This window comes from Giraffa tippelskirchi, chromosome 3 (genome assembly GCF_054371585.1).
Source record: "Giraffa tippelskirchi isolate mGirTip1 chromosome 3, T2T-mGirTip1v1.2.pri, whole genome shotgun sequence".
In the NCBI taxonomy this organism is placed as follows: Eukaryota; Metazoa; Chordata; class Mammalia; order Artiodactyla; family Giraffidae; genus Giraffa; species Giraffa tippelskirchi.
In genome coordinates, this window is record NC_137277.1 from 84,831,767 (window position 1) to 84,857,519 (window position 25,753).

General features: G+C 37.2%; 1 protein-coding gene across 10 annotated transcripts in view; it reads left to right on the forward strand.

The window, feature by feature from the left end:
* OLA1 (Obg like ATPase 1) overlaps nt 1-25,753 on the forward strand; it is a 164,446-nt gene that overhangs the window by 93,896 nt on the left and 44,797 nt on the right. For all 10 annotated transcript variants that reach the window (XM_081584615.1, XM_081584620.1, XM_081584613.1 and 7 more), the window contains 3 exons: nt 2,152-2,327; nt 24,851-24,931; nt 25,254-25,351. In XM_081584615.1, coding sequence (XP_081440741.1) covers nt 2,152-2,327; nt 24,851-24,931; nt 25,254-25,351 — 355 coding nt within the window. The remainder of the gene's footprint in view (nt 1-2,151; nt 2,328-24,850; nt 24,932-25,253; nt 25,352-25,753) is intronic.

Genomic DNA, 25,753 nt, shown 5'->3' on the forward strand with positions numbered 1-25,753 from the left:
GTTCAATGCATGAAACAGGGTGCTCAGGGCTGACCCTGAGGGATGGGATGGGGAGGGAGGTGGGAGGGGGGTTCAGGATGGGGAACACATGTATACCCGTGGCTGATTCATGTCAATGTATGGCAAAAGCCACTACAATATTGTAAAGTAATTAGCCACCAATTAAAATAAATTAATTAAAAATAAATAAATAAAATATGTCTATCTGGCTGTAAAAAAAAAAAGAATGGGAAGTTGTCCAAATGGCCACCGAATTTTCTGTAAGCCTGTATTTTACAGCTGTTTAGACCTCGGTAGATCCCAGGGCTATTGAGTTTTGAAGGATAACTTTAACGTTCCCTTCACTTAATTTTTACCTTAATTTTTGGCAATATTTTCAAAAATAAACTTGTTATTTGCATAATATGTTTCCACCTCATATATAAATGAATAAAATAGTGATACTGTCAAGCATGGGAAGAACAATGCAGTTCAATTTCTATTGTCTACTTAGTTAAAATTGAGGGCTGAAATGAATAGATTGCCATTTAAAATCTGCTGATGCATTTACTTTAGGAATGTTGTTGAGGATATCACTATAATTACTCATTAGCCCCTACATCAAGATGGCTTTGTAAGAAGTATTTCATTCTAAGTGTCATAAGTTTTTTATTTCTATAACTGAACTGACCATGTTTCCTTTGTTAATCTGACTGCCAGGAAACTAACCTTTATTTTCAGTTTTCCTGTTTTATTGTGTTATTTGTATAAGTTGCCTCATGATGGTAAGAAGTTACTACTGTGCTTCCAGAGAGACTTTTTTCATACTTTTCAGATATTCAGAAAATTTACTGAGACCATTGTCTCATGTGTTTATTAGTAGGATATAATGTACCTCCTCATTCCTAACTTAATTTTGTTCATATGAATCAGATACTGTGTAACATTGATTGTTTGCCAATAATACTTAAGTATTAATTTAAATACTTATACTTAATTGTAATAATTTACTTTAAATTTATTATTACCAAATAATTCCACATTAAGATATGAGCAGATCAATTATTTCTAATTCTGGAAAATTGTATTTAAAAACTTTGCAACCTGCAATGAGAATTTCTTGCCCTTCTACTATGTAAGAATGAGTTATTGTCACTATTTTTCTCTTATCAAATTCAATCTGTCTTTCATGATTCCTGTGATACCTTCTATCTAAAATAACTGATCCTTTATGTTTGAAAACATCTTATTTTGGGAATATAATATAATTGGTAATTTTAATTAAATTAATTTGTTGTAAATGTGTTTATTGTTCTGTGGGTATACCATTGCTTTCTGTTTATAATATTTCTTAGTATTGTTCATTTTTGTGATACTGTTATCTGATAATTTGAATAAATCCCAGCTGAATTATGTTGCCACATTATGTCTTCAAAAGGGCATAAAGTCAGTACACATGCTTCAGTAATATCTGGTTGTTTTACCCTTATGTTTCCAGTTGGCAATTTGAAATTATGGCTTCAACTGCACTTTAAATATGTGATAATAGCATGCGTTTCTAATAAGGGCCAGCACCATTTTGTTCAGATAGTGTGAATGGTTGTCACTCATATATGACAAATGCACCTTCATCTGCTTCTTTGATAGCCCCCTAAAAACCATACCCTCAAATCAGGCCGATGAAATTAGCTGCTGTGTAAATTGTGTGTCTGAGTGGTTCATTATCTAATCACCGTCAGAACCACAGTGATAAAGTAGATTGAAGCAGGGAAGAGGTCTGCCAGATGATTTCACACACACACACCCCAAATCCAGTTTCCCTTGGAAACCCTAATAGTGCAGTTTAGAACTTCAGACTCTCATGCCTGGAATACAGTATCTTTTAATGTACCAAACCTGAAAATACCGGTAGTTCTGGAGCATAATTTTCTTTCTTTAAAAATCATAATTTTATTTATTTCAATCAGTTTTTGAAATGTTGAGGCTCTTGAATTATTATTTTACTGATAGTGCCCTAAGTAGTATGAAATCAGAAAAAAAATACTATGTCTTACTTGTAAGAATTCAGAATAATTTGAGTAAATTGTTAACCTTCTAGGAATCTTGACTCACTCTAATAATGACCTTCTGTGTTATTTGTTTATTGAATTGCTTTGCTTTAATTTATTTTAGGTGCTTTTGAAGATGATGATATCACACATGTTGAAGGAAGTGTAGATCCTGTTCGAGATATAGAAATAATACATGAAGAGCTTCAGCTTAAAGATGAGGAAATGATTGGGCCCATTATAGATAAACTAGAGAAAGTGGCTGTGAGAGGAGGAGATAAAAAACTAAAACCTGAATATGTAAGTAAAATTTATAGCTTCTTTAGATATTTGAGTTCATTTTCTTTGATTAATTTTTTAAAATAAAGCACATATAACATGTAATATTATTATGGAATTTTAGGATTCAAGAATCATTTCTCTTTCTTTTTTTTTTTTAACTTTTACTAAAGCAGCAAATACTTTTAAAGAGAAAAATGTAACAAGAAAAAAGCATTTTCCCTATTTATAATTCCCAATCATTATTTATAATTGGTATTTATAGTTCTCCATTGCTTTTTTCTTTAATTTTTTAAAAATTTATTTTTTTAATTGAAGGACAATTGCTTGACAGAATTTTGTTGTTTTCTGTCAAACATCAACATGAACCAGTCATAGGTGTACGTATGTCTCCTCCCTCAGAATGAATCAAGGATCATTTCTGTTAAAACATTGTTGAAAAACTTTGTTTTCTCTTGGCAACAAAGGATCATTGTGATAGACTGGTTAAGTATTCTTAGCAAGCCATATTTAGCACTAATATTGAGTATTTATATGGTTACTGTTAATAGCCTCAAGTTTTAATGTTGGAAAGTGAAGTCGCTCAGTCGTGTCCGACTCTTTGTGACCCTGTGGACTGTAGCCTACCAGGCTCCTCCGTCCATGGGATTTTCCAGGCAAGAATACCGGAGTGGGTTTCCATTTCCTTCTCCAGGGGAATCTTCCCGACCCAGGGATCAAACCCAGGTCTCCCGCATTGTAGGCAGACACTTTACTGTCTGAGCCAGCAGGGAAAATCTTTAATGTTGGAGATGTGGAATTTTCTGATGAAAACTTGCCAAATTTAGCTAAATGACTGAATATGAGTTTTGTGGATTTGAAGAAGTGATTTATATAAGGAATTGATCTTCCATAGCAATTGACTGAATGAATGCACTATTAAAGTAGACAAATAATTTTACCATTTTATGTAGTGAAAACACGTCATTGTCTTTAATATTCAAATATGTTTTCTATCACATTATTGTGAATACTTTTTAGTAATATTCTAATCAATGTTTCAAAATTGGTTTTGAAGCTTTTAGTTTAAATATAAACAAATTGTCTTTTACCATAAAAAAGCAGCTTAATTATATATTTTCTCATTTATTAACATCTTCCATAAACTGTTCTTGCTTTTTATGGCTTTTTTATTTAGGAAATTTTCTTTCTTTTTAACTTTTCATGTGTTTTTAATATGCTTATTTTTTATTTTCTCATTTTTAGAAGCTGATTATCTTTTCTTTTTGTTTTCTCATTTACTTTTAATGAGTTTGGCAAACACACAGTTGATTAGGGAACTCTAATAGGAAGAAATCAATTACAGAATCTAAACATAGGCACACTACCAATAAATTATGGTTGAAAGTGCCTGGTCTTAAAGCAGTGAGACCTGTGTTGTGCTACTCATTTCTTGATAGTCTGGAGCGAGCCCAAGTCATTTGACTTTTCTTGACATCATGGTTATTTCACTTTTTCCCTATGCAAATAGAGTGGAGAAAGGAGAGCAATTTGTGGAAATTATACAAGATTTAGGACAGAAAAGGGAATTTCACATGTGGATAAAGATACTCCTTTCTGAAAAGGGGAAAAGTCGTGAGAAAGATATTGGGATTGAAGGCAATTCTTTTGCCCCAAACAACATGGTTTTCTGATTAGAATAAAGCTGTGCAGTCATCCCTTAGTTAACTGATGCTTACTGACATTCTTATCTGTTTCAGAAACATTAACTGTCTTAAAAATAAAATTTGTTGATCTTGCTTTTACTTATACATGGGGAAAAGAGACATCACATTCTTCTGAAATTCTTGGGCTACCATTTCCTGGCCTTTCTTCTTGAAGAAAATTAGAACATTAGAAAAATTAGAACATCTGTTACTTCTTATTTCCAAACCCTGAGATTATTTCATCATTTTCTTTCCTCAGATTTAGCTGCTTCAGAATAAATTATAGATTTGTGTTTCTCAGCTTTCTTTTTGATTATCATTGTCACTAAGGAAAATTTAAATTAATTAAATTTCTCCCTAATGAGAGAAATTAAGTACTAATGAGTAAGAATTTGTTGGATAGAGTTGAGCTTTGGAGGGCCACAAAGTATTTTAATAACTAAGTTTTTTTTTTCACTCCCTAGAATCAGTTTTTGCCTCTCTAGGAGTAATATTACCCCTATTGTCCATTTATAGGGCTTCCCTGGTGGCTTAGTGGTAAAGAACTCGCTGCAACAAGATCCTTAGAAATTCTAATACATAATTATTTTCTGTAACCCAAGAAATACGGGAGCCAAGAGAGTATTAAATAAGATAAAAAGTCTCTTGTGATTTAGTCTTTAAGTCATGTCTGAGTCTTTTGCTACCCCGTGGACTGTAGCCCACAAGTCTCCTCTGTCCCTGGGATTTCTCAAGCAAGAATACTGGAGCGCGTTGCCATTTCCTTCTCCAAAGGATCTTCTCAACCCAGGGATTGAACCTGAGTCTCATTCATTGGCAGGTGGGTTCTTTATCACTGAACCACCAAGGAAGCCCCAATAGTTTCCTAGGGCTGCCATAACAATTATCACAAATTAGATGGCTTAAAATAATAGAAATGTATTCTTTCACAGTTCAAGAGGCTGGAAGTCTGAAATCAAAGTGCCAGCAGGGCCATGTTCCCTTGAAAGCCTCCATGGGAGAGTCCTTTCTTGCTTTTTCAGTTTTTGGTAGCCCCAAGCATTCCTTGGCATGTGGTAGCATAACTTCAGTCTCTGCCTCCATCTTCACATGGCCACCTTCTCCTGTGTCTCTGTCCAAATTTCCCTCTTCTTCTAAGTGAAAGTGTTAGTCGCTCAGTCATGTCTGATTCTTTGTGACCCTATGGACTGTAGCCTGCCAGGCTTTTCTGTCCATGGGGTTTCCCAGGGAACAATACTGGAGTGGATAGCCATTCCCTTCTCCAGGGGACCTTCCCGACCCAGAGATTGAACCCAGGTTTCCTGCATTGTAGGCGGATTCTTTATCTTATGAGCCACCAGGGAAGCTTCTTATAAGGATACCAGTTATAATCAGTTTAAGAGCCCACCCTATACCAGATAGACATCTTTACCTAATTCCCATAGTGCTACACTCTGAGGGATGCAGATTTCAACCTATCTTTTGAGGACACATTAAAACCTTAACTTTAACACCAGAGACATCAAGATCAAGATTGATTTTAAAGTGTATATACATTCTATTGGGCTTCCCTGGTAGCTCAACTGGTAAAGAATCCACCTGCAATGCAGGAGACTCTGGTTCGATTCCTGGGTCAGGAAGATCTGCTGGAGAAGAGCTAGTCTTCCCATTCCAGAGTTCTTGGTACCTGGTGGCTCAGATGGTAAAGAATCCGCCTGCAATGTGGGAGACCTGGGTTCAATCCCTGGGTTGGGAAGATACCCTGGAGAAGGGCATGGCAACCCAGTCTAGTATTCTTGCCTGGAAAATTCCATGGACAGGGGAGCCTGGTGGGCTACAGTCCAGGGGGTCACAAAGAGTCGGACACGACTGAGCAGCTAAGCACAGCGCATCCATACATTCTATTTGGAAAGACAAAATTTGGAAATGAAGGTAGAAAGCTTTAAGGATCATTTTATTTTGTATTGACTAATTATTTGAAAATCATCATACTTAAAAGATATTTATAAAACCAACAGTTATCTGATTAAACCACTAAGGCAACCAGGAATTGTAAATAATAGATCTGTTTTTCTTGTCAGTCTCTCTGAATTAATTAATGTCCCCCAAACATGTAGCTATTAGCAGATTTCTTCTCATTATTCTTAGAGCAGTTTTTAAAGTTAATTTTTACATAACTTAAAAAACATTAAATAGGAAAGACTAGAGATCTCTTCAAGAAAATTAGAGATACCAAAGGAACATTTCATGCAAAGATGGGCACAATGAAGGACAGAAATGGCAAGGACCTGACAGAAACAGAAGAGATTAAGAAGAGGTGGCAAGAATATACAGAAGAACTATACGGAAAAGGTCTTAATGACTCAGATAACCATGATGGTGTGGTCACAAACCTAGAGGCAGACATCCTGGAGTGTGAAGTCAAGTGGGCCTTAGGAAGCATTACTATAAACAAAACTAGTGGAGGTTATGGAATTCCAGCTAAGCTGTTAAAAATCCTAAAAGACTGTGCTGTTAAAGTGCTGTACTCAATATGCCAGCAAATTTGGTAAACTCAGCAGTGGCCACAGGACTGGAAAAGTTCAGTTTTCATTCCAACCCCAAAGAAAGACAATGGCAAAGAATGTTGAAACTGCTGCACAGTTGCGCTCAGTTCACATGCTAGCAAGGTAATGCTCAAAATCGTTCGAGCTAAGCTTCAAAAGTACATGAACTGAGAACTTCCAGATGTACCAACTGGATTTAGAAAAGGAAGAGAAACCAGAGATCAAATTGCCGACATATATTGGATCATCGAAAAAGCAAGAGAATTCCAGAAAAACATCTACTTCTGCTTCATTGACTACGCTAAAGCCTTTGACTATGTGGCAGCATACTGTGGAAAATTCTTACAGAAATGGAAATACCAGACCACCTTACCTGCCTCCTGAGAAACCTGTATGCAGGTCAAGAAGAAACAGTTAGAACTGGACATGGAACAACAGACCAGCTCAAAATTGGGAAAGCAGTATGTCAAGGCTATATATTGTGCATTTATCCCGTTTATTAAACTTCTATGTAGAGTAGATAATGCGAAATGCCAGGCTGGATGCAGCACAAGCTGGAATCAAGATTGCCGGGAGAAATATTAATAACCTCAGATACACAGATGACACTATCCTTATGGCAGAAAGCAAAGAGGAAAGAGCCTCTTGATGAAAGTGAAAGAGGAGAGTGAAAAAGCTGGCTTAAAATGCAACATTCAGAAAACTAAGATCATGGCATCCGGTCCCATCACTTCATGGCAAATAGGTGGGGAAACAGTGGAAACAGGGACAAGAGTTTATTTTCTTGGGCTCCAGAATCACTGCAGACAGTGACTGCAGCTATGAAATTAAAAGACACACTTGCTTCTTGGGAGAAAACCTATAACAAACCTTTGCAGCATATTAAAAAGCAGAGGCATTACTTTGCCGACAAAGTCAGATTGTCAAAGCTATGATTTTTCCAGTAGCCATTGTACAGATATGAGTCAGACCATAAAGAAGGCTGCACAATGAAGAATTGATGCTTTTGAACTGTGGTGTTGGAGAAGACTCTTGAGGGTCCCTTGGACAGCAAGAGGATCAAACCAGTCAGTCCTAGAGGAAGTCAACCCTGAATTTTCTTTCAAAGGACTAATGCTAAAGCTGAAGCCTCAATGCTGTGACTACCTGATGTGAAGAGCTGACTCACTGAAAAAGACCTTGGTGCTAGGAAAGATTGAAGGCAAAAGAACAGGAGGGTGGCAGAGGATAAGATGGTTAGATAGCATCACCAATTCAATGGACATGAATTTGAGCAAACTCGAGGAGACATTGGAGGTCAGAGGAGGCTGGCATATTGCAGTCCATAGGGTCACAAAGAGTCAGACACGACTTAGCAACTGAACAACAACAATCTTTGACTCCTCTCTCTGATACGCAATTTATATCCATCCTGTTGATTTTATCTCTTGAATATTTCCTGTGTTTCTTCCTTCTTATTTTAAAAATTTCTTTAGTTTCAGCCTTATTTATGCTTAAACTGGTTTCTTTACCTCCATTTTTGCTCTTGTTCCCCACAATTAGAAACTGCAGTTCTCACTGTTAACTCTGATGATTAAGATACCTCACCATCTTCCTGCAAAGTACTTCCAACATGAAGTCCATGGCTTTCAAGTTTTCTTTGTGATCTGACCTTGTGTGACTTATACTTTCTCAATTCTTCTAACCGTGAAATAAAGGTTTTGGTTTTAAATCTTTGAGCGCATTTACTACAGTTCTAAGACTAAACGTCAAAAAACTAAGATCATGGCATCCAGCTTAATTACTGCATGGCAAATAGAAGGGGAAAAGGTGGAAGTAGTGACAGATTCCCTCTTCTTGGGCTCCAAAATCACTTTAGATGGTGACTGAAGCCGTGGAATCAGAGGATGATTGCTTCTTGGCAGGAAAGCGATAGCAAACCTAGGCAGTATGTTGAAAAGCAGAGACATTACTCTGCCAATAAATGTCCATATAGTCAGGGCTATGGTCTTCCCAGTGGTCACATAGGGTTGTGAGAGCTGGACTGTAAAGAAGGCAGAATGCCCCAAAATTGATGCCTTTGAACTCTGGTGCTGGAGAAGACTCCTGAAAGTCCCTTGGACAGCAGGGAGATCAAATCAGTCAGTCTTAAGGGAGATCAACCCTAAATATTCACTGGAAGGATTGATGCTGAAGATCCAGTATTTTGGTCATCTGATGCAAACAGACAACTCATTGGAAAAGTCCCTGATGCTAGGAAAGATTAAGGGCAGAAGGAGAAGAGGGTGTCAGAGGATGAGATGGTTGGACGGCATCAACGATGCAATGAACATGAACCTGAGCAAACTCTGGGAGTTGGTGACGGACAGGGAGGCCTGGCATGCTGCAGTCCATGGGGTCGCAAAGAGTTGGACACAACTGGGCGACTGAACAACAGCTCCAGCTCTACCCTTTTGCTGTTCCTTCAACTCTGTTTCCTAGTCACCCTTAGACATAGCCTGAAGCAAAAGTTTCTTACTTAAAAAAAAAAAAAATTTATTGTGGTAAACTACACATGAAATAAAATTTAACCACTTTACTCATTTTAAGCGTACAATTTAGTGGCATTAAGTACATTCGCAATGTTGTATGACTATCACCACTGTCCATTTCCATTATTTTTCATCATCCCAAATGAAACTCTGTATCCCTTAAATAATAACATACCATTTCCCCCTCCTCCCAGCCCCTTGTAATCTCTGTTCTACTTCCTTTCTCTGTGAATTTGCCTGTTCTTGGTACCTCATATAAGTGAAACTGTACGATTTTTGTCTTTTTGTGTCTGGCTTATAGGTCCTCAGTGGTCACTTATTTATTGGAAGACAGCAGTTGGGAAGTGCAAAGTTGTTTAAGACTAGCAGGATAACACAAAGAATCTCTTGTGTTTGCGTCAAGGCTCACAAGGCTTAAACTCATATGAGACCAAATGAATACTTTGCAATCATCAGTTTATATACCCTGAGGGGAATGAACTCGTATAAGAACTGATGTTATGGTGCACATACTATAGGCATACTTTCCTGAATAAATTTCTGTCTGTACACTTTGTCCTTGCTGTTGCCAGTGGAACACAGATGGAGAAAATTAAAAACAGGACGTATTACTATCTCCATAAACTTATTGTTACCAACCTCAAGTGGATTGTCATCGATACCTAGCTTTCCTAGTTGCTCTCCTACTTCCCTAGCAACTTCTCAGTTTCTGTTAAAAAGACCCAAATCTATAATCATGATGGAATATTTTGATACTTCTTTTAGTAATTGATATAACAAGCAGACAAAATTTTAGTAAGAATATAGAAGATTTAAACAATGTGATTAAGGAGTTTGACCCAACTGACATATAGAAGACTGCACCAAACAACCACCAGTGTACCCTCTTGTCAGATACCAATGAAATGTTTATGATTGAAATCATAAAGAATATATTATCTGATCATTATGGAATTAAAAGTAGCAGTCAGTAATGAAAAGATTGCTGGAAAATTTCTAAATGTTTGGGAGTTAAACAGTACACTTCTTTTTAAAAAATAATCTTATTTATTTATTTATTTTCGGTGGTGATGGATCTTTTTTGCTGCATGAGCTTTCCTCTAGTTGCGGCGAAGGGGAGCTGCTCTCTAATTGCAGTACACGGGATTCTCATTGCAGTGGCTTCGCTTATTGCAGAGCACAGGCTCTAAGATGCTTGGGCTTCAGTAGTTGCAGCTCCTGGACTCTAGAGCACAGGCTTAATAGTTGTGGCACACAGGCTTCATTGCTCCACTGCATGTGGGATTCTCCAGGACCAGGGATCAAACCCATGTCTCTTGCATTGGCAGCAGGTGGATTCTTTACCACTGAGCTACCAGGGAGGCCTTAAACAGTACACTTCTAAAAGATGACATTTTAAGGAAAAACTCATAATGGAAATGTTTTAACCCTATGATAATGAAAATAACAATATTTCAAAGTTTGTTGTATTCTTTTCTGATACATACAATCAGATTTTATAAATTTATAGTCTCAAATGTACACATCCAAAATAAAGAGTAACATCAGTATTCTCAAAGTATCCATCTGAAGGAGTTAGAAAAGAACTCAGAGAAAGTAGATGACAGAAACAGTAAAGATGAGAGCAGACATTAATAATATAGAAAAGAAGCATGTAATAAAGAGGCTTAAACAGATCAAGTTGCTTCTTTGAAAACACAAAAAACATGATAAATTCTTAGCAAGACTGGTGAAAGAGTGAAAAAGGAAACACAAAACCAGTACTAGAAATGAAAGAGAAGTATTACTACAGATCCAACAGACAATAAAATGCTAATAAGATATTATAAGAAACTTACGACAGTTATTTGAAAAATATGTGAAATGAACAAGTATCTTTAAAGACTACTTAACAAAGTTAATATAAAGAGAAATAAAAATCTCATTAGTCCTGTATCTATTGAAGAAATTGAACTCATAATTTAAAACCCTATTTAAAGAAAACTCTGGCCCAGGTGACTTCTCTATACAATGAAGTCTCACACACATTCTTCTAGATAATAGTAAAAGAGAGAAAACTAACTAGTTTTATGAGGTCAGAAGAATCCTGATACCCAAACCATACAATATAAGAAAGGAAAGTTAAAGACAAATCTCTCTCATGAACATAAATGCACAATCTTAAATAAAAGTATTAACAGACTGAATCTAATAATAGATATTAACAATAATTTGATATGACTAAAATTCTAGGAATGCAAAGCAGGTTGATATTAAAGATTAATGTAATAGAATAAAGGAGAAAAATCATGATTGTCTTTAAACATTGAAAAAAGGATTTGATAATATTTGACTGCTCATGATTTAAAAAAAAAAAAAAAGACCTCTAGAGGGTAATCTCCTTAACTTGAGAAAGGGTATCTACAAAAAAGAAATGTACATAACCAATTATGCTTAATGGTGAAATACTGAAAACTTTCCCCCTCATCGGGAACAGGACCAGTCATGCTTACTATCACTGCTTCTATTCAGTCTTGTATTAGATAAAAGTGATTATTATTCACAGGCAGCATGCCATATGTTTAGAGAACATGACAGAATTTGGGATATAAACCATTGGAATTAGTATATGAAGTCATCTGGATTGTTGAATATAAGGTCAATATAAAAAATGACCTATATTTCATAATACAGAACTTGAAATGTTTTTAAAAAGATGCCAGTTACAGTGATATTTTTAAAATTCAGATCAGTTCAGTTCAGTTGCTCAGTCATGTCTGACTCTTTGTGACCCCATGGACTGCAGCACCCCAGGCTTCCCTGTCCATCACCAACTCCCGGAGCTTGCTCAAACTCATGTCCATTGAGTTGGTGATGCCATCCAACCATCTCATCCTCTGTCATTTCCTTCTCCTCCTGCCTTCAGTCTTTCCCAGCATTAGGGTCTTTTCCAGTGAGTCAGTTCTTTGCATTAGGTGGCCAAAGTATTGGAGCTTCAGCCTCAGCATCAGTCCTTCCAATAAATATTCAGGACTAATCTCTTTTAGGGTTGACTGGTTTGATCTTGAAGTCCAAGGGACTCTCCAGAGACTTCTCCATCTTGTTGAAGTTATACTAAAATTTCTACAGAAAAACTACTAAGCCTTTATTTAGAGAAATAAATGAATGAATGGAAGGTTATACCAGTTTTGTTTTGATTGGAAGACTTGATATTTTAAAGATGTCATGTCTCTCTAAAATTGATCTGTAAATTCAACAGATCCCACTCAAAGTCATATCATGTTGTTTTAGAAATTGACAACTAAATTTTACATGGAAATGCAAAGGTCACCAAATAAGCAAAACAATGTCAAAGAACAAAGACGGAGGACTTTGTATACATCAACCTTATATCAAGACTATTACAAATTTGCAGTGATTAAGACAGGCAACGATAGACAAACTGACCAATGGAACAGAATGGGTATACAGACACAAATATACTTCAATTTGTGGTAGAGATGGCACTGCAGAGTAATGGAGAAATACTTTTACTAAGAAGTGGTGTTGGGGGCCTCCCCTGGTGGCTCAGTGGTAAAGAATATTCCTGCCAATTCAGGATACCCAGGTTCAGTCCCTGGTCCTGGAGAATCTCACATGCTGTGGAAAAACTAAGCCTTTGTGCCACAACTATTGAACCTGTGCTCTAGAGCCCACAAGCTACAACTACTGAAGCCCAAACACCCTTCAGCCTGTTCTCCACAACAAGAGAAGCCACCACAATGAGAAGCCCACACATTGCAATTAGAGACTAGCCCCGCTCTCTGCAACGAGAGAAAAATCCGTGTAACAGCAAAGACCCTGCATAGCCAAAAATAAATAAATTAAATTAAAAAGAAAAAGAAAAAAAGAAATGGTGTTGGGACAGTTGGATATCTTTGTGGGAGAGAAAATAAGTTCTTACCCACCTCACACTATACTCAAAAGGCAAAGTTTACAGAGTAAAAAGTGAAATTTATAGAATAAAACATCTATAATATTGATAGAATATTTTATGACCTTGGAATAAACAAATATTTTTTTAAACCAGAAACAAAAAGCAGTAATCATAAAGGAAAAGATTTTTAAAGTGGGCTACATTAAAATTAGGACTTTTACTAAACAGAATTTGAAAAGGTAAGCTTGCCAATACAGGAAATGCAAGAGACTCGGGTTAGAGCCTTGGGTCAGGAAGATCTCCTGGAACAGGAAATGGCAAACCACTCCAGTATTCTTGACTGGAAAATTCCATGGACAGAGGAGCCTGGGGAGCTACAGTCCATGGGGTCTCAAAGAGTTGGACATGATTGAGTGACTGAGAGCACACACAACACACAGAGTGAAAGAACGTTTGTGGTATTTAGTAAAGAACATGTCTACAGAGTATGCTGCTGCTGCTGCTGCTAAGTCGCTTCAGTCGTGTCCGACTCTGTGCGACCCCATAGATGGTAGCTCACCAGGCTCCCCCGTCCCCGGGATTCTCCAGGCAAGAACACTGGAGTGGGTTGCCATTTCCTTCTCCAGTGCATGAAAGTGAAAAGTGAAAGTGAAGTCATTCAGTCGTGTCCGACTCCCCGCGACCCCATGGACTGCAGCCCACCAGGCTCCTCGTCCATGGGATTTTCCAGGCAAGAGTACTGGAGTGGGTTGCCATTGCCTTCTCCGACAGAGTATGCAAAGAGCTGTAAATAAATAAGAAAAAGGCAGCAAATAGGAAAATAGATAAAAGACTTGAAAAAGTACTTCATAAAAGAGGAAGTCCCCCATTAATCATTCGGGAAATACAAATTCAGACTGCAGTGAGATAGTATACACTTACCATAAATTGGCTTCCCTGGTGGCTCAGATGGTAAAGAATGTCTACAATGCAGGGAACCTGGGTTCGATCCCTGGGCCAGGAAGATCCCCTGGAGGAGGGCATGGCAACCCACTCCAACATTCTTGCCTGGAGAATCCCATGGACAGAGGAACCTGGCAGGCTACAGTCCATACAGTCCATGGGGTTGCAAAGAGTCGGACACAACTGAGTGACTAACAGTTTCACACTTTTACCATAAATTTTCACACTTTTGCCATAAGAAAATTGACAGTCCGAGTGTTGGAGGGAATGAGAAGCAAATGGAATTCTCAGACAGTGTTGCTGCAAGTGTAAATTAGTACATCTACTTCTGAAAACTGATTAGCAATGTATACTAAGTTAGAGTAAACCTGTGACCTAAAACTGTCTTAGGTATATGCTCAAGAGAAATGCATGCATAAATTTACTAAAATACATGTACAAGAATGTTTTTAGCAGCTTTATTTGTAAGAGGTTTAAAGTATAAACAACCTAAGTGTCTAACAATAGTATAGATAAATTGAGGTTATATTCCTACAATGGAATATTACGTGGCAAAGAAAAAACACACCACAGCTTATTTAACAGTGTGGATGAATTTCACAAACAATGTTGAAGGAAAGAAGCTGGACCCAAAAAATACTTACTGTATGATTTTATTTTCATAAATTTTAATAACGAGCCAGCTTGTGGTGCAAAAAAGCCAGGAAGTGATTATCTCTGGAGTGGAGTGGAACATGGTGACTACATTGCTAATAATATTCTGTGTGTTGATCAGGTGGTAGTTACATGCATCTGCTTATTCTGTGATACTTTGTCAAGCTGTACACTTATGTATGTTACACTGAGTTTATGTTATACTTCAGTATAACCCCTATTCAAATTTGGCTTCCAAGCCACTGATTATATTCTGCCATATAAGGTGAACTTAAACTTGGATTTTTTTTTCCTACTTTGATTTTGGCTTCCTTAAAAATCTATCTTAGTTCATCAGCACTCTTGACATCTTTTCCATTTTTTCTAACCTCACACTGTTCTCTCTTTATGGCCTCATGCTTCTGTTTCATAGATGCTCTATCTTTTTGCATTCTGCCAAGTATGCAAAATGATTCATTAAGAGGATGTTGTGTGTATGTGATTGTTTTCCCCTTCCTTTATGACTCTCCTTATTCAGTAGCCTTTTCATTAAAATCAAATTTATGGGCTTTTCCTGTTCCCTTTGTCCTTCCTTGAACATGGTAAAATCCATTCAGACTAATTTATGGGAATCATAGGAGTAGTTGCCGTCTTTGTGAAAAGTGAAAGTATTAGTTGTTCAGTCATGTCCAACTTTTTGCAACTCCATGTACTGCAGCCCACCAGGCTCCTCTGTCCATGGAATTCTCCAGGCAAAAATACTGGAGTGGGAGCCATTCCTTTCTCCAGAGGATCTTCCCATCCCAGGGATTGAACTCAGGTTTCCTGCATTGCAGGCAGATTCTCTTACCATCTGAGCCACCAGGGAAGCCCTGTTGTCTTCCTAGTAATGGTCAAATCTTCTGCTGAGATCTATACCTCAAAAATGAATTGGTTTCCATCCCAGTTGCCACTTTATAGTCAACAGGGTTCAGGGACATTGCGGTTTTAAGTTTACACTATTCGCTTAAGTGAATCACATAACTGAAAATCAACAACTGCCAACATACATTGTAGCAGGTTATTGCTAGAGTTAATCTATCATTTTAATTCTTGGAGGACATTCCCCACCCCTTAGTAGCATTTATCTAGTAGAGCAACAAATACTTAATATTGATTCAGTTCAGTCGCTCAGTTGTGTCCGACTCTTTGCGACCCCATGGACTGCAGCTCGCCAGGCCTCCCTGTCCATCACCAACTCCTGGAGTCCACCCAAACCCATGTCAGTTGAGTCGGTGATGCCATCCAACCATCTCATCCCCTGTCGTCCCCTTCTTCTCCTGCCCTCAATCTTTCCCAGCATCGAGGATTTTCCAATGAGTCAGCTGTTTGCATGAGGTGGCCAAAGTATTGGAGTTTCAGCTTCAACATCAGTCCTTCCAATGAACACCCAGAACTGATATCCTTTAGGATGGACAGGTTAGATCTCCTTGCAGTCCAAGGGACTCTCAAGAGTCTTCTCCAACACCACAGTTCAAAAGCATCAATTCTCCGGCGCTCAGCTTTCTTTACAGTCCAACTCACACATCCATACATGACTGCCGGAAAAACCATAGCCTTGACCAGACTGACTTTTGTTGACAAAGTAATGTCTCTGCTTTTTAATATGCTGTCTAGGGAGGTGATAACTTTCCTTCCAAAGAGTAAGCATCTTTTAATTTCATGGCTGCAATCACCATCTGCAGTGATTTTGGAGCCCCCAAAAATTAAGTCAGCCACTGTTTCCACTGTTTCCCCATCTATTTCCCATGAAGTGATGGGACTGGATGCCATGATCTTAGTTTTTTGAATGTTGAGCTTTAAGCCAACTTTTTCACACTCCTCTTTCACTTTCATCAAGAGGCTTTTTAGTTCTTCTTCACTTTCTGCCATAAGGGTGGTGTCATCTGCATATCTGAGGTTATTGATATTTCTCCCGGCAATCTTGATTCCAGCTTGTACTTCCTCCAGCTCAGTGTTTCTCACGATGTACTCTGCATAGAAGTTAAATAAGCAGGGTGACAATATACAGCCTTGATGGACTCCTTTTCCTATTTGGAACCAGTCTGTTGTTCCATGTTCAGTTCTAACTGTTGCTTCCTGACCTGCATACAGATTTCTCAAGAGGCAGGTCAGGTAGTCTGGTATTCCCATCTCTTTCAGAATTTTCCACAGTTAATTGTGATCCACACATTCAAAGGCTTTGGCATAGTCGATAAAGCAGAAATAGATGTTTTTCTGGAACTCTCTTGCTTTTTCGATGATCCAGCAGATGTTGGCAGTTTGATCTCTGGTTCCTCTGCCTTTTCTAAAACCAGCTTGAACATCTGGAAGTTCACGGTTCACGTATTGCTGAAGCCTGGCTTGGAGAATTTTGAGCATTACTTTACTAGCGTGTGAGGTGAGTGCAATTGTGCAGTAGTTTGAGCATTCTTTGGCATTGCCTTTCTTTGGGATTGGAATGAAAACTGACCTTTTCCAGTCCTGTGGCCACTGCTGAGTTTTCCAAATTTGCTGACATACTGAGTGCAGCACTTTCATAGCATCATTTTTCAGGATTTGAAATAGCTCAACTGGAATTCCATCACCTCCACTAGCTTTGTTCGTAGTGATGCTTCCTAAGGCCCACTTGACTTCACATTCCAGGATGTCTGGCTCTAGGTGAGTGTGAGTGATCACATCATCATGATTATCTGGGTCGTGAAGATCTTTTTTGTACAGTTCTTTTGTGTATTCTTGCCACCTCTTCTTAATATCTTCTGCTTCTGTTAGGTCCCTACCATTTCTGTCCTTTATTGAGCCCATCTTTGCAAGAAATGTTCCCTTGGTATCTCTAATTTTCTTGAAGAGACCTCTAGTCTTTCCCATTCTATTGTTTTCCTCTATTTCTTTGCACGGGTTGCTGAGGAAGGTTTTCTTATCTCTCCTTGCTATTCTTTGGAACTCTGCATTCAAATGAGTATATCTTTCCTTTTCTCCTTTGCTTTTCGCTTCTCTTCTTTTCACAGCTATTTGTAAGGCCTCCTGAGGCAGCCATTTGGCTTTTTTGCATTTTTTTTTCCTTGGGGATGGTCTTGATCCCTGTCTCCTGTACAATGTCATGAACCTCCGTCCATAGTTCATCAGGCAGTCTGTCTATCAGATCTAGTCCCTTAAATCTATTTCTCACTTCCACTGTATAGTCATAAGGGATTTGATTTAGATCATACCTGAATAGTCTAGTGGTTTTCCCCACTTTCTTCAATTTAAGTCTGAATTTGGCTATAAGGAGTTCATGATCTGAGCCACAGTCAGCTCCCGGTCTTATTTTTGCTGACTGTATAGAGCTTCTCCGTCTTTGGCTGCAAAGAATATAATCAATCTGATTTAGGTGTTGACCATCTGGTGATGTCCTTGTGTAGAGTCTTCTCTTGTGTTGTTGGAAGAGGGTGTTTGCGATGACCAGTGTGTTCTTTTGGCAGAACTCTAAAAGCCTTGCCCTGCTTCATTCTGTACAACAAGGCCAAATTTGCCTGTTACTCCAGGTGTTTCTTGACTTCCTACTTTTGCATTCCAGTCCCCTATAATGAAAAGGACATCTTTTTTGGGTGTTAGTTCTGGAAGGTCTTGTAGGTCTTCATAGAACTGTTCAACTTCAGCTTCTTCAGCGTTACTGGTTGAGGCATAGACTTGGATTACCATGATTTAAGCAGATGCTACATTTCAACTTAAAATACGATAGCATTCTGTTTCATGATGAAAGTGTAGATTGGACTTTCGTCAGTTTGGGATGTTTAAAGGGAATGCTTAGTTGGAGCAGGAGGAACCTGTGTTAGTGGACTTCTAACCAGACTACTTTGAGCTGGAGGTCTTGCCCCCCATTCTTTTGGTCTGAGTGCATTGTTGGCTGTGTGTGTTACAGCCACCCAGCCAGCATAGGTCAGCTCATCTGGTTATTAGCCTCAGCTTTTAGGGTAGTGGGTTTGGCTAGAGAGAAGTACCAGGCTTGGAAGCTATAATTATTGCAGAGTAAGAGTGAGTCACCTTGAGAAACTGCCAAAGCTATCTAGTTAGCCATCAAATTTAAGGATTACAGAGGGTAAGCAGAGGATAGATCACGTCCTCCCTTCCCCCTCACCCTGTGAATATACCTTTATTTTTTTTTTCCAATTTTAAAGATAGCATTTATTGATTAAAAATAAATAAAATATCATTGTGGTTTTTAAAAAGAAGACAGAAAAAGGAAATCTCTCTGGAATCCACTCTTCCTGATTTCTATTGCTACCAATTTGATAAGGCATCTATCTAGTTTCATTTTATGAGTACATTTATTTATATGTATTATATATAGTTTCAGAACCACAAATGGAATCACATTATGCCATTCTTCCATAAATAACAATACTTAATATCTATAGAATGTTTACTACGTGCCTGGAAGTTGGGGTCCTCCCAAGCTGTGCTGACCTCAGGCCCCTTTCTCTGCCCTGAGTCAGTTCTGCTCCATGAAGTCCAGACCTTCCCCCACCTCAGGAGCGCTCACTCATCCCCACCTCAGGAGTGCTCACTCATAAACACACACACACACACACACACACACACACACACACACCACACACACACACACACACCACACACACACACACACACACACACACACACACACACACACACACACACACACACACACACACACACACACACACACACACACACACACACACACACTTTGTGAGGATCTGCGGTCCAACAGGTCATGGGCCTGGGTAGGCATATGGGGTTTTCACACATCAGAAGCCCATGGGCACACCTGACCTTTACATTCATTTTCTCATTTAATCCTCACAATCATCATATGTTGAATTGGCATTACTATCCCAATTTTACAGAAACAAACAGGTTCAGGTTCACTAGCTGTCCCCAAGGTGCACAGCTAGAAAGTGGCAGAGCCAAGACTTGAGCCCAAATCTGTTTGACAACAATATCCATATTCTTAACTTTTTTATTTTGTTCTGAATATTTTATTTTGTTCTGCTTTTTTATTTTGTTCTGCTCTTTTAACTTAGCAGTGTATTTTGAATATTTTTCCTTGCATGAAAACTGTTCTGTAAATGTCCCATAATTTGTTAATAAATCTCCAATTAATGTGTTTTAGGTTGTTTTTAATCTTTACCTCTCTTTTTGTGCTAGTCTCAAACTGTTCTAATTATTGTAGCTTTATGATTTATTTAAATATATAGTAAAACTAGTTTTTAATAGTTATTTTTCTCTGTGCTGTGCTTAGTCACTCAGTCATTCCAACTCTTTGCAACCCCAGGGACTGTAGCCTGGTAGGCTCCTCTCTCCTTGGGATTCTCCAGGCATGAAAACTGGAGTGCGTTGCCATGCTCTCCTCCAGGAGATCTTCACAACCCAGGGATCGAACCCAGGTCTCCCACATTACAGGCTGATTCTTTACCTTCTGAGCCACCAGGGAAGCCCAAAACTTAACTCTCAAGCAGTTCATTTTCTAGAATAATGATATATTTAATTTGTAATGTTCTCCAACAACCCTATTACAATTTTAACTGTAATTGTGTTAGATAAACTTTATAGTGGCTACAATTTTAATCTGGATGGTTTTGATAAGAATAGATGAATTTTGAGTGCAGAGTCTGGCTGAAGCAAGTTTTAGGTCAGTGTCTCGGACTGCAAATCTGGGAGTCCATGAACCTAGAATATATACTTAATTGACTGTTGTTGGGGCCTTGGAGTATTGCCACGGAGTCACTCATAACCATGGTTCTTGGATTTTTGGATTGTGAATCCTTTTTAAAAGCATTTGGAAGATGTGTGCTGTTATCCTTCAAAAGTACGTAAACATGGAACTCTAATACAATTTCAGGATATTAGGAAACTCCTGAAATCCATTTTTGGATTATGAACTAATAATTTCTGCTTTGGGAACTAAAGAATACAAAATAGAGAAGTCAAGTAGTCAGAAAAATCTAGTTATGGGTTATGTAACGTAACTTGGTTATGGTGTTCAGTTGCTAAGTCATGTCTGACTCTTTGCAACCCCATGGACTATAGCCTGCCAGACTCCTCTGTCCATAGGTTATGGTAGTGTCTGCAAAGAAAATAATATTTTTGTGGTACATGGATTGACAATCAGATATTGTAACCAACTAGTAAGAATATTGAATTTTCCTGATGACACCGGAATGAGGATGAGGACATTGAATAACAGCCTTGGAATGCTTAGGCTAACCAAGAAGTAATTACAGAGAATTCCATGGACAGAGGAGCCTGGTGGGCTGCAATACATGGGGTCACAAGAGTTGGACACGACTGAGTGACTAACACTTCCACTTCCAAGGTAGACAAACAAGCCAGGGTGGTTGGACAGAAAGTGAATTTTTGAGTCACTTAGACCTGAATCTGAATCTCAGGTCTGCCCCTTACTGGCAGTCACAATTCAGGCAAGTCACACATCCTTTCTGAGTCTAAATATATTACAACTGCTATTAACAATGACAGTAATAAACTACACCAAGAACAAAGAGCATTTCAGAAGCGTAAATATGAGGCTATTGTTAATAAGAAGAGTCAGGGCAGAAGAGCAAAGTGTTCAAGGTGAATTTGGATTGGTTTTTTTTGTAGTTAAAGCGTAGTTAAGGAAAAGCTGCTGCTGCTGCTGCTAAGTCGCTTCAGTCGTGTCCGACTCTGTGTGACCCCATAGGCGGCAGCCCACCAGGCTTCGCTGTCCCCGGGATTCTCCAGGCAAGAACACTGGCGTGGGTTGCCATTTCCTTCTCCAATGCATGAAAGTGAAAAGTGAAAGTGAAGTCGCTCAGTTGTGTCCGACTCTTCGAAACCCCATGGACTGTAGCCTATCAGGCTCCTCCATCCATGGGATTTTCCAGGCAAGAGTACTGGAGTGGGTTGCCATTGCCTTCTCCCTTATAGAATGTTAAGACTAGAAACCTGAATTGAGATTTCACTAAGAAAGCCAGTATTATTGGTAATCATCAGAAATTTAAGAAACGGGCTAATGAGCAATTATTCCAATTGGAGAAGATGTATGCTTTAAAGGAGTACCCAAAAGACTGTATTGCCATTTTGTAGATCATTAGTATTTTTCAATAATCATAATAGCAATGACAACTCACATTTCTTGAGAACTTACTCTGCCAAGACCTATACTGAACACCTTATATGCATTTTGAACTTTACAACAACTCCCAGGAGGTAGATAGCATCTTTATTTGCAATTTATCAATGAAGTAATAGGTTATATACTGGTAAGTGGTGGATCTAGGATATATTCCTGCATTTAAGCATTAAATGGTTACCTCAAGTTAGTATACTCATGTTTTTGCCATATAACCAAAAAAGTTCAAATGACTAGGAATTTTTGCATAATCTTCATCATTTACAGAATTTATTTTGAAAATGATTAATTTGTTAAGGTTATCAGAACTGCCCTCTTCCTACATCTGTATTTCTGTGTAATGATGTTAACTAAAGATATACATAATTCTAAAGTAACTTCTGATGCATCAAGCATTTGTTTATTTAATGTTTTTATTGTGGTCTAATTTGTTAAAAGTAGGTTAAGTATGTATTCTTATCGATTACTTTTTCAGTTAACTGCATTCAATTAAAGGAATATTGTTCTAAACATAATTATTAATATATGTGTGTATATATTCAAGCATAAGAAAAAATTCAGTCAATCCATTAAGTATTTTATGCACATAAGTCCAGATGTTTTCTTTCATTTGATCAGAAGTTTGTCAGATAAGGAACATAACATCTTTAATTTTGCTGAAACTAAAAATTAATTTTGACTTTAAGAACTATGCAGTTTGGTACTATATCATGTAATGATCATCTACATAAGACAATCTCATCTGAGAGCAATCTATTTTTGAATTGTCCTAAGTAAAACTGACATCTTAGTAATCTAAGGTGTCTTTTCTTGGCTGTTAAATCTTTTGTGGGGATATTTAAGAGAGTGTTGAGTTTAAAATAAATATTTTAAATCTTAAAGTATTTTTACATTCAACTGTTTAAAAACTTGGTTATAATCTATAAAGTTTTCTAAGAAGATTTGAATGTGGCTTTAGTGAATATACTGCTTTAGAACTTAAATTATGAGTTAATTTTCTTTATCTAAACTGTGAGTGCTCCTCATTTGTAATATAATGTTAGTGAAAAGGAGGTAAAAAAAACTAGTGCCAAAAAGATTTTGTGATAAGATCTCTATGTCTGAAGTCATGGTCTAGTTAATTTAAAATGAAAGGAAATTCTGAAATTCCTTCACTAGCAATCAGCATTTATCGAGACCCTTTGGATTCGTAAAAATATTTATGGTTACGAAAGTATTTTACACTTTTTATATGATTAAGATTTAATTTCCTTCCTTATTTTTGGTTTGGCTTTCCTTTGTCTGTTTTCTTCTCCTTTTTTTAATTGAAAAAAAAACTTATAGAGCCAAATATAAGATGTTACCACTGTTTTCTCCTTCTTTTGTATAATCTTGTTGCGTATCTCTACATAAGCTGTTCTGGCCACTCATCATAGTAACCAGCTGGGCCATTTCACCTGCTGGAGCCATTAAAGAGGACTCTCTCCCCCTAGATTAATCCCCTCCGACATTAGTTTTTTGCACTGACAACTGGAGCAGGCATTCAGAATTTGCAGGTGGCCAGTGTGACGCACATAATTGCCTACAATTTTAGGCAATGAATAAAAATGGTCTACATTACTTGTCAAAGGTTGTATATGCAGTGCCAAGTGAGATCTATGGGAAGCCTTTTAGGGTTTAAAGAACAGTTAATAGCAAGGCTGCACAGGGCTTTTTTAATCATAATGCATTTGTAATATAGCACTTTGATCTTCTCCTTGTAGGAAATGGTGTTACATTAGCCACTTTTAAACATTTATAAGTGAAATTCAGTTATAGAAGAGTAAAAGTGATTATTCTTAAGCAGAACATGTTAGATTTCATTAAAAGTTTTTAGCTTTCCCCTTCTTGTTAAAGTCTGTGGGAAGTCTTTTTCCTGGAGGGTTTCAAATCAGGATCTAAGGATATAGAGCTTTTTCCTTATTTTTCCTGTTGGTAACAGCAAGATTTGGAAGGAAGGTATACTAAATATTGAGATAATTTAATAAGTAGATATTTATAGAAGACTCACAGATTTATGATAAAGTAACATACATCAGTGAAAATCTAAGAACTCTATTACTAATAATTGTATATTACAATAAAAATTGAGAAATGCATATTTAAACCATACTCATAAGTTACCTTTAACAACAACAACAAAAAACAGATGACTCTCAAACGCACTTCTTCTGGAAGAGCTAAGTTTGACCTTTCAGACCCAAGAGCCTTTTATTAACACCTGCCTGTAAGGAGAACCTTGCCACACGCAGCTTTTAGATTCAGAACCACAAAACTGATGAGGAAAGACTTGAAGGGTTCAGTTTGTGTCACTTGCTGTTTGCCGTTTCCATTTCACAGATGATTAATCTTTCTGTGAAGAAAGGCCAGAGAAACAAAGCACATTGGGCTCTTCCTGCAGTTACTCCTTCTGAATGCACACTAGCTTGCTAACTAAAAGGCCTTTAGATTTCCAGCAGAGAGAGATGTTCTGAAAGTGAATGCAGCTGGTTGGAGGTCACCAGTGCAGGGCTCTTGCCATTGTGTAATGGAGGCTTTGGCAGGTTGTGGGAGGGTGGGGGTTTGGAGCCAGGGACAGGAGAAGTGGGCAGGGAGAAGGTGTGGGCAAAAAATTAATTCAGAATAAAAAGGGTTTTGGTCAGCTGATTTAATATTTTGGAGGCTAGATCATCAATAATAGGCTCAATTTCATCTATTTTATTTTTCTTTTTAAGGAAAAATTATAATTCAGTATTTCTCTAGTATCCCCCCATTTCCTAACTAATAGCATGTTTATCTTGCAATTAACATCACTCAATGGTGTTGAAATATTATTTACTCTTATAGACTTTGGCGTGTTTTAATTGTCTTGAAATTTTTAAGATTATTAGTGACTTTGCTAGTATTCCACATTTCACATTTTAAAATGTTAATGCCACATTAATGTTTCATTGCTATTTGTTTTTTTAATGATTGCTAGTATTCCACATTTCACATTTTAAAATGTTAATGCCACATTAATGTTTCATTGCTATTTGTTTTTTTAATGAGATATTGAAAATGATTATCTGTGTGACTCAGTTCTCTTTTCATAAAAAAAGTTGACTTTATTTTTATTTTGAGGGTTTGAAAACTTTTAATTTTAATATTTAGTATCTAAGTGCTTAGTATTCATCTTGTATTTACTTTTTTTCCAATTGTATATAGGACATAATGTGCAAAGTCAAATCCTGGGTTATAGAGCAAAAGAAACCTGTTCGTTTCTATCATGATTGGAATGACAAAGAGGTAAGTTATCAATATGATGCCAGTTATAATAATGGTGCCATTATTACCTTTGATTTCTTAGAGAACAAGTTAAAGTTGTCATTATTTTTCACTTATTATTATGCCTAGTGAAACTTTATTTCTCTCAATGATTTTGTATTCCCAAACTTGTTATTTTTTTCTTTTTCTCTACTCCTGATATTTCATGACAACTAATCTTTAAGAAACAAAATCTATAAAAATAAAAATAGCTACTTGTTTAAATAGAATTTTCTTTACAGTTCTTCAATGACTTTATTTACTCAACTTTTAAAAAGGATTCTTTTTCTATCTCCCACTTTAGATTGAAGTATTGAATAAACACTTATTTCTGACTTCAAAACCAATGGTCTACTTGGTTAATCTTTCTGAAAAAGACTACATTAGAAAAAAAAACAAATGGTAAGTTTTTTTCTCTACAGATATACCCTCACATATCATATCTATACACATACAGACACACACATATGTACTTACTGCTCTGTTTGATTTTAATACATTTCTTCTTATTATTAAAAACTTTAAAATGTATGGGAAAGCTTTGCCTGTTAACATTTTGAGATAAGTCTCCGAATGATTTACACTGAGAGAACTTAAAGGGAGAGAAAAAGGAATTACATTAGGCAGTATTGAATTATACATATTTAATTATCATATTTAATATACATACTTAATTTATCATATTAAATTGAATAGACATTGATGTTTTTTCCTTTGCAAAATGAGAATAAATGTAGTCAGAGCAGTAAAACCTTTTAATCTAGGGTATTTTGACTTTGTTTATATGACTTTAAAATACCTGCT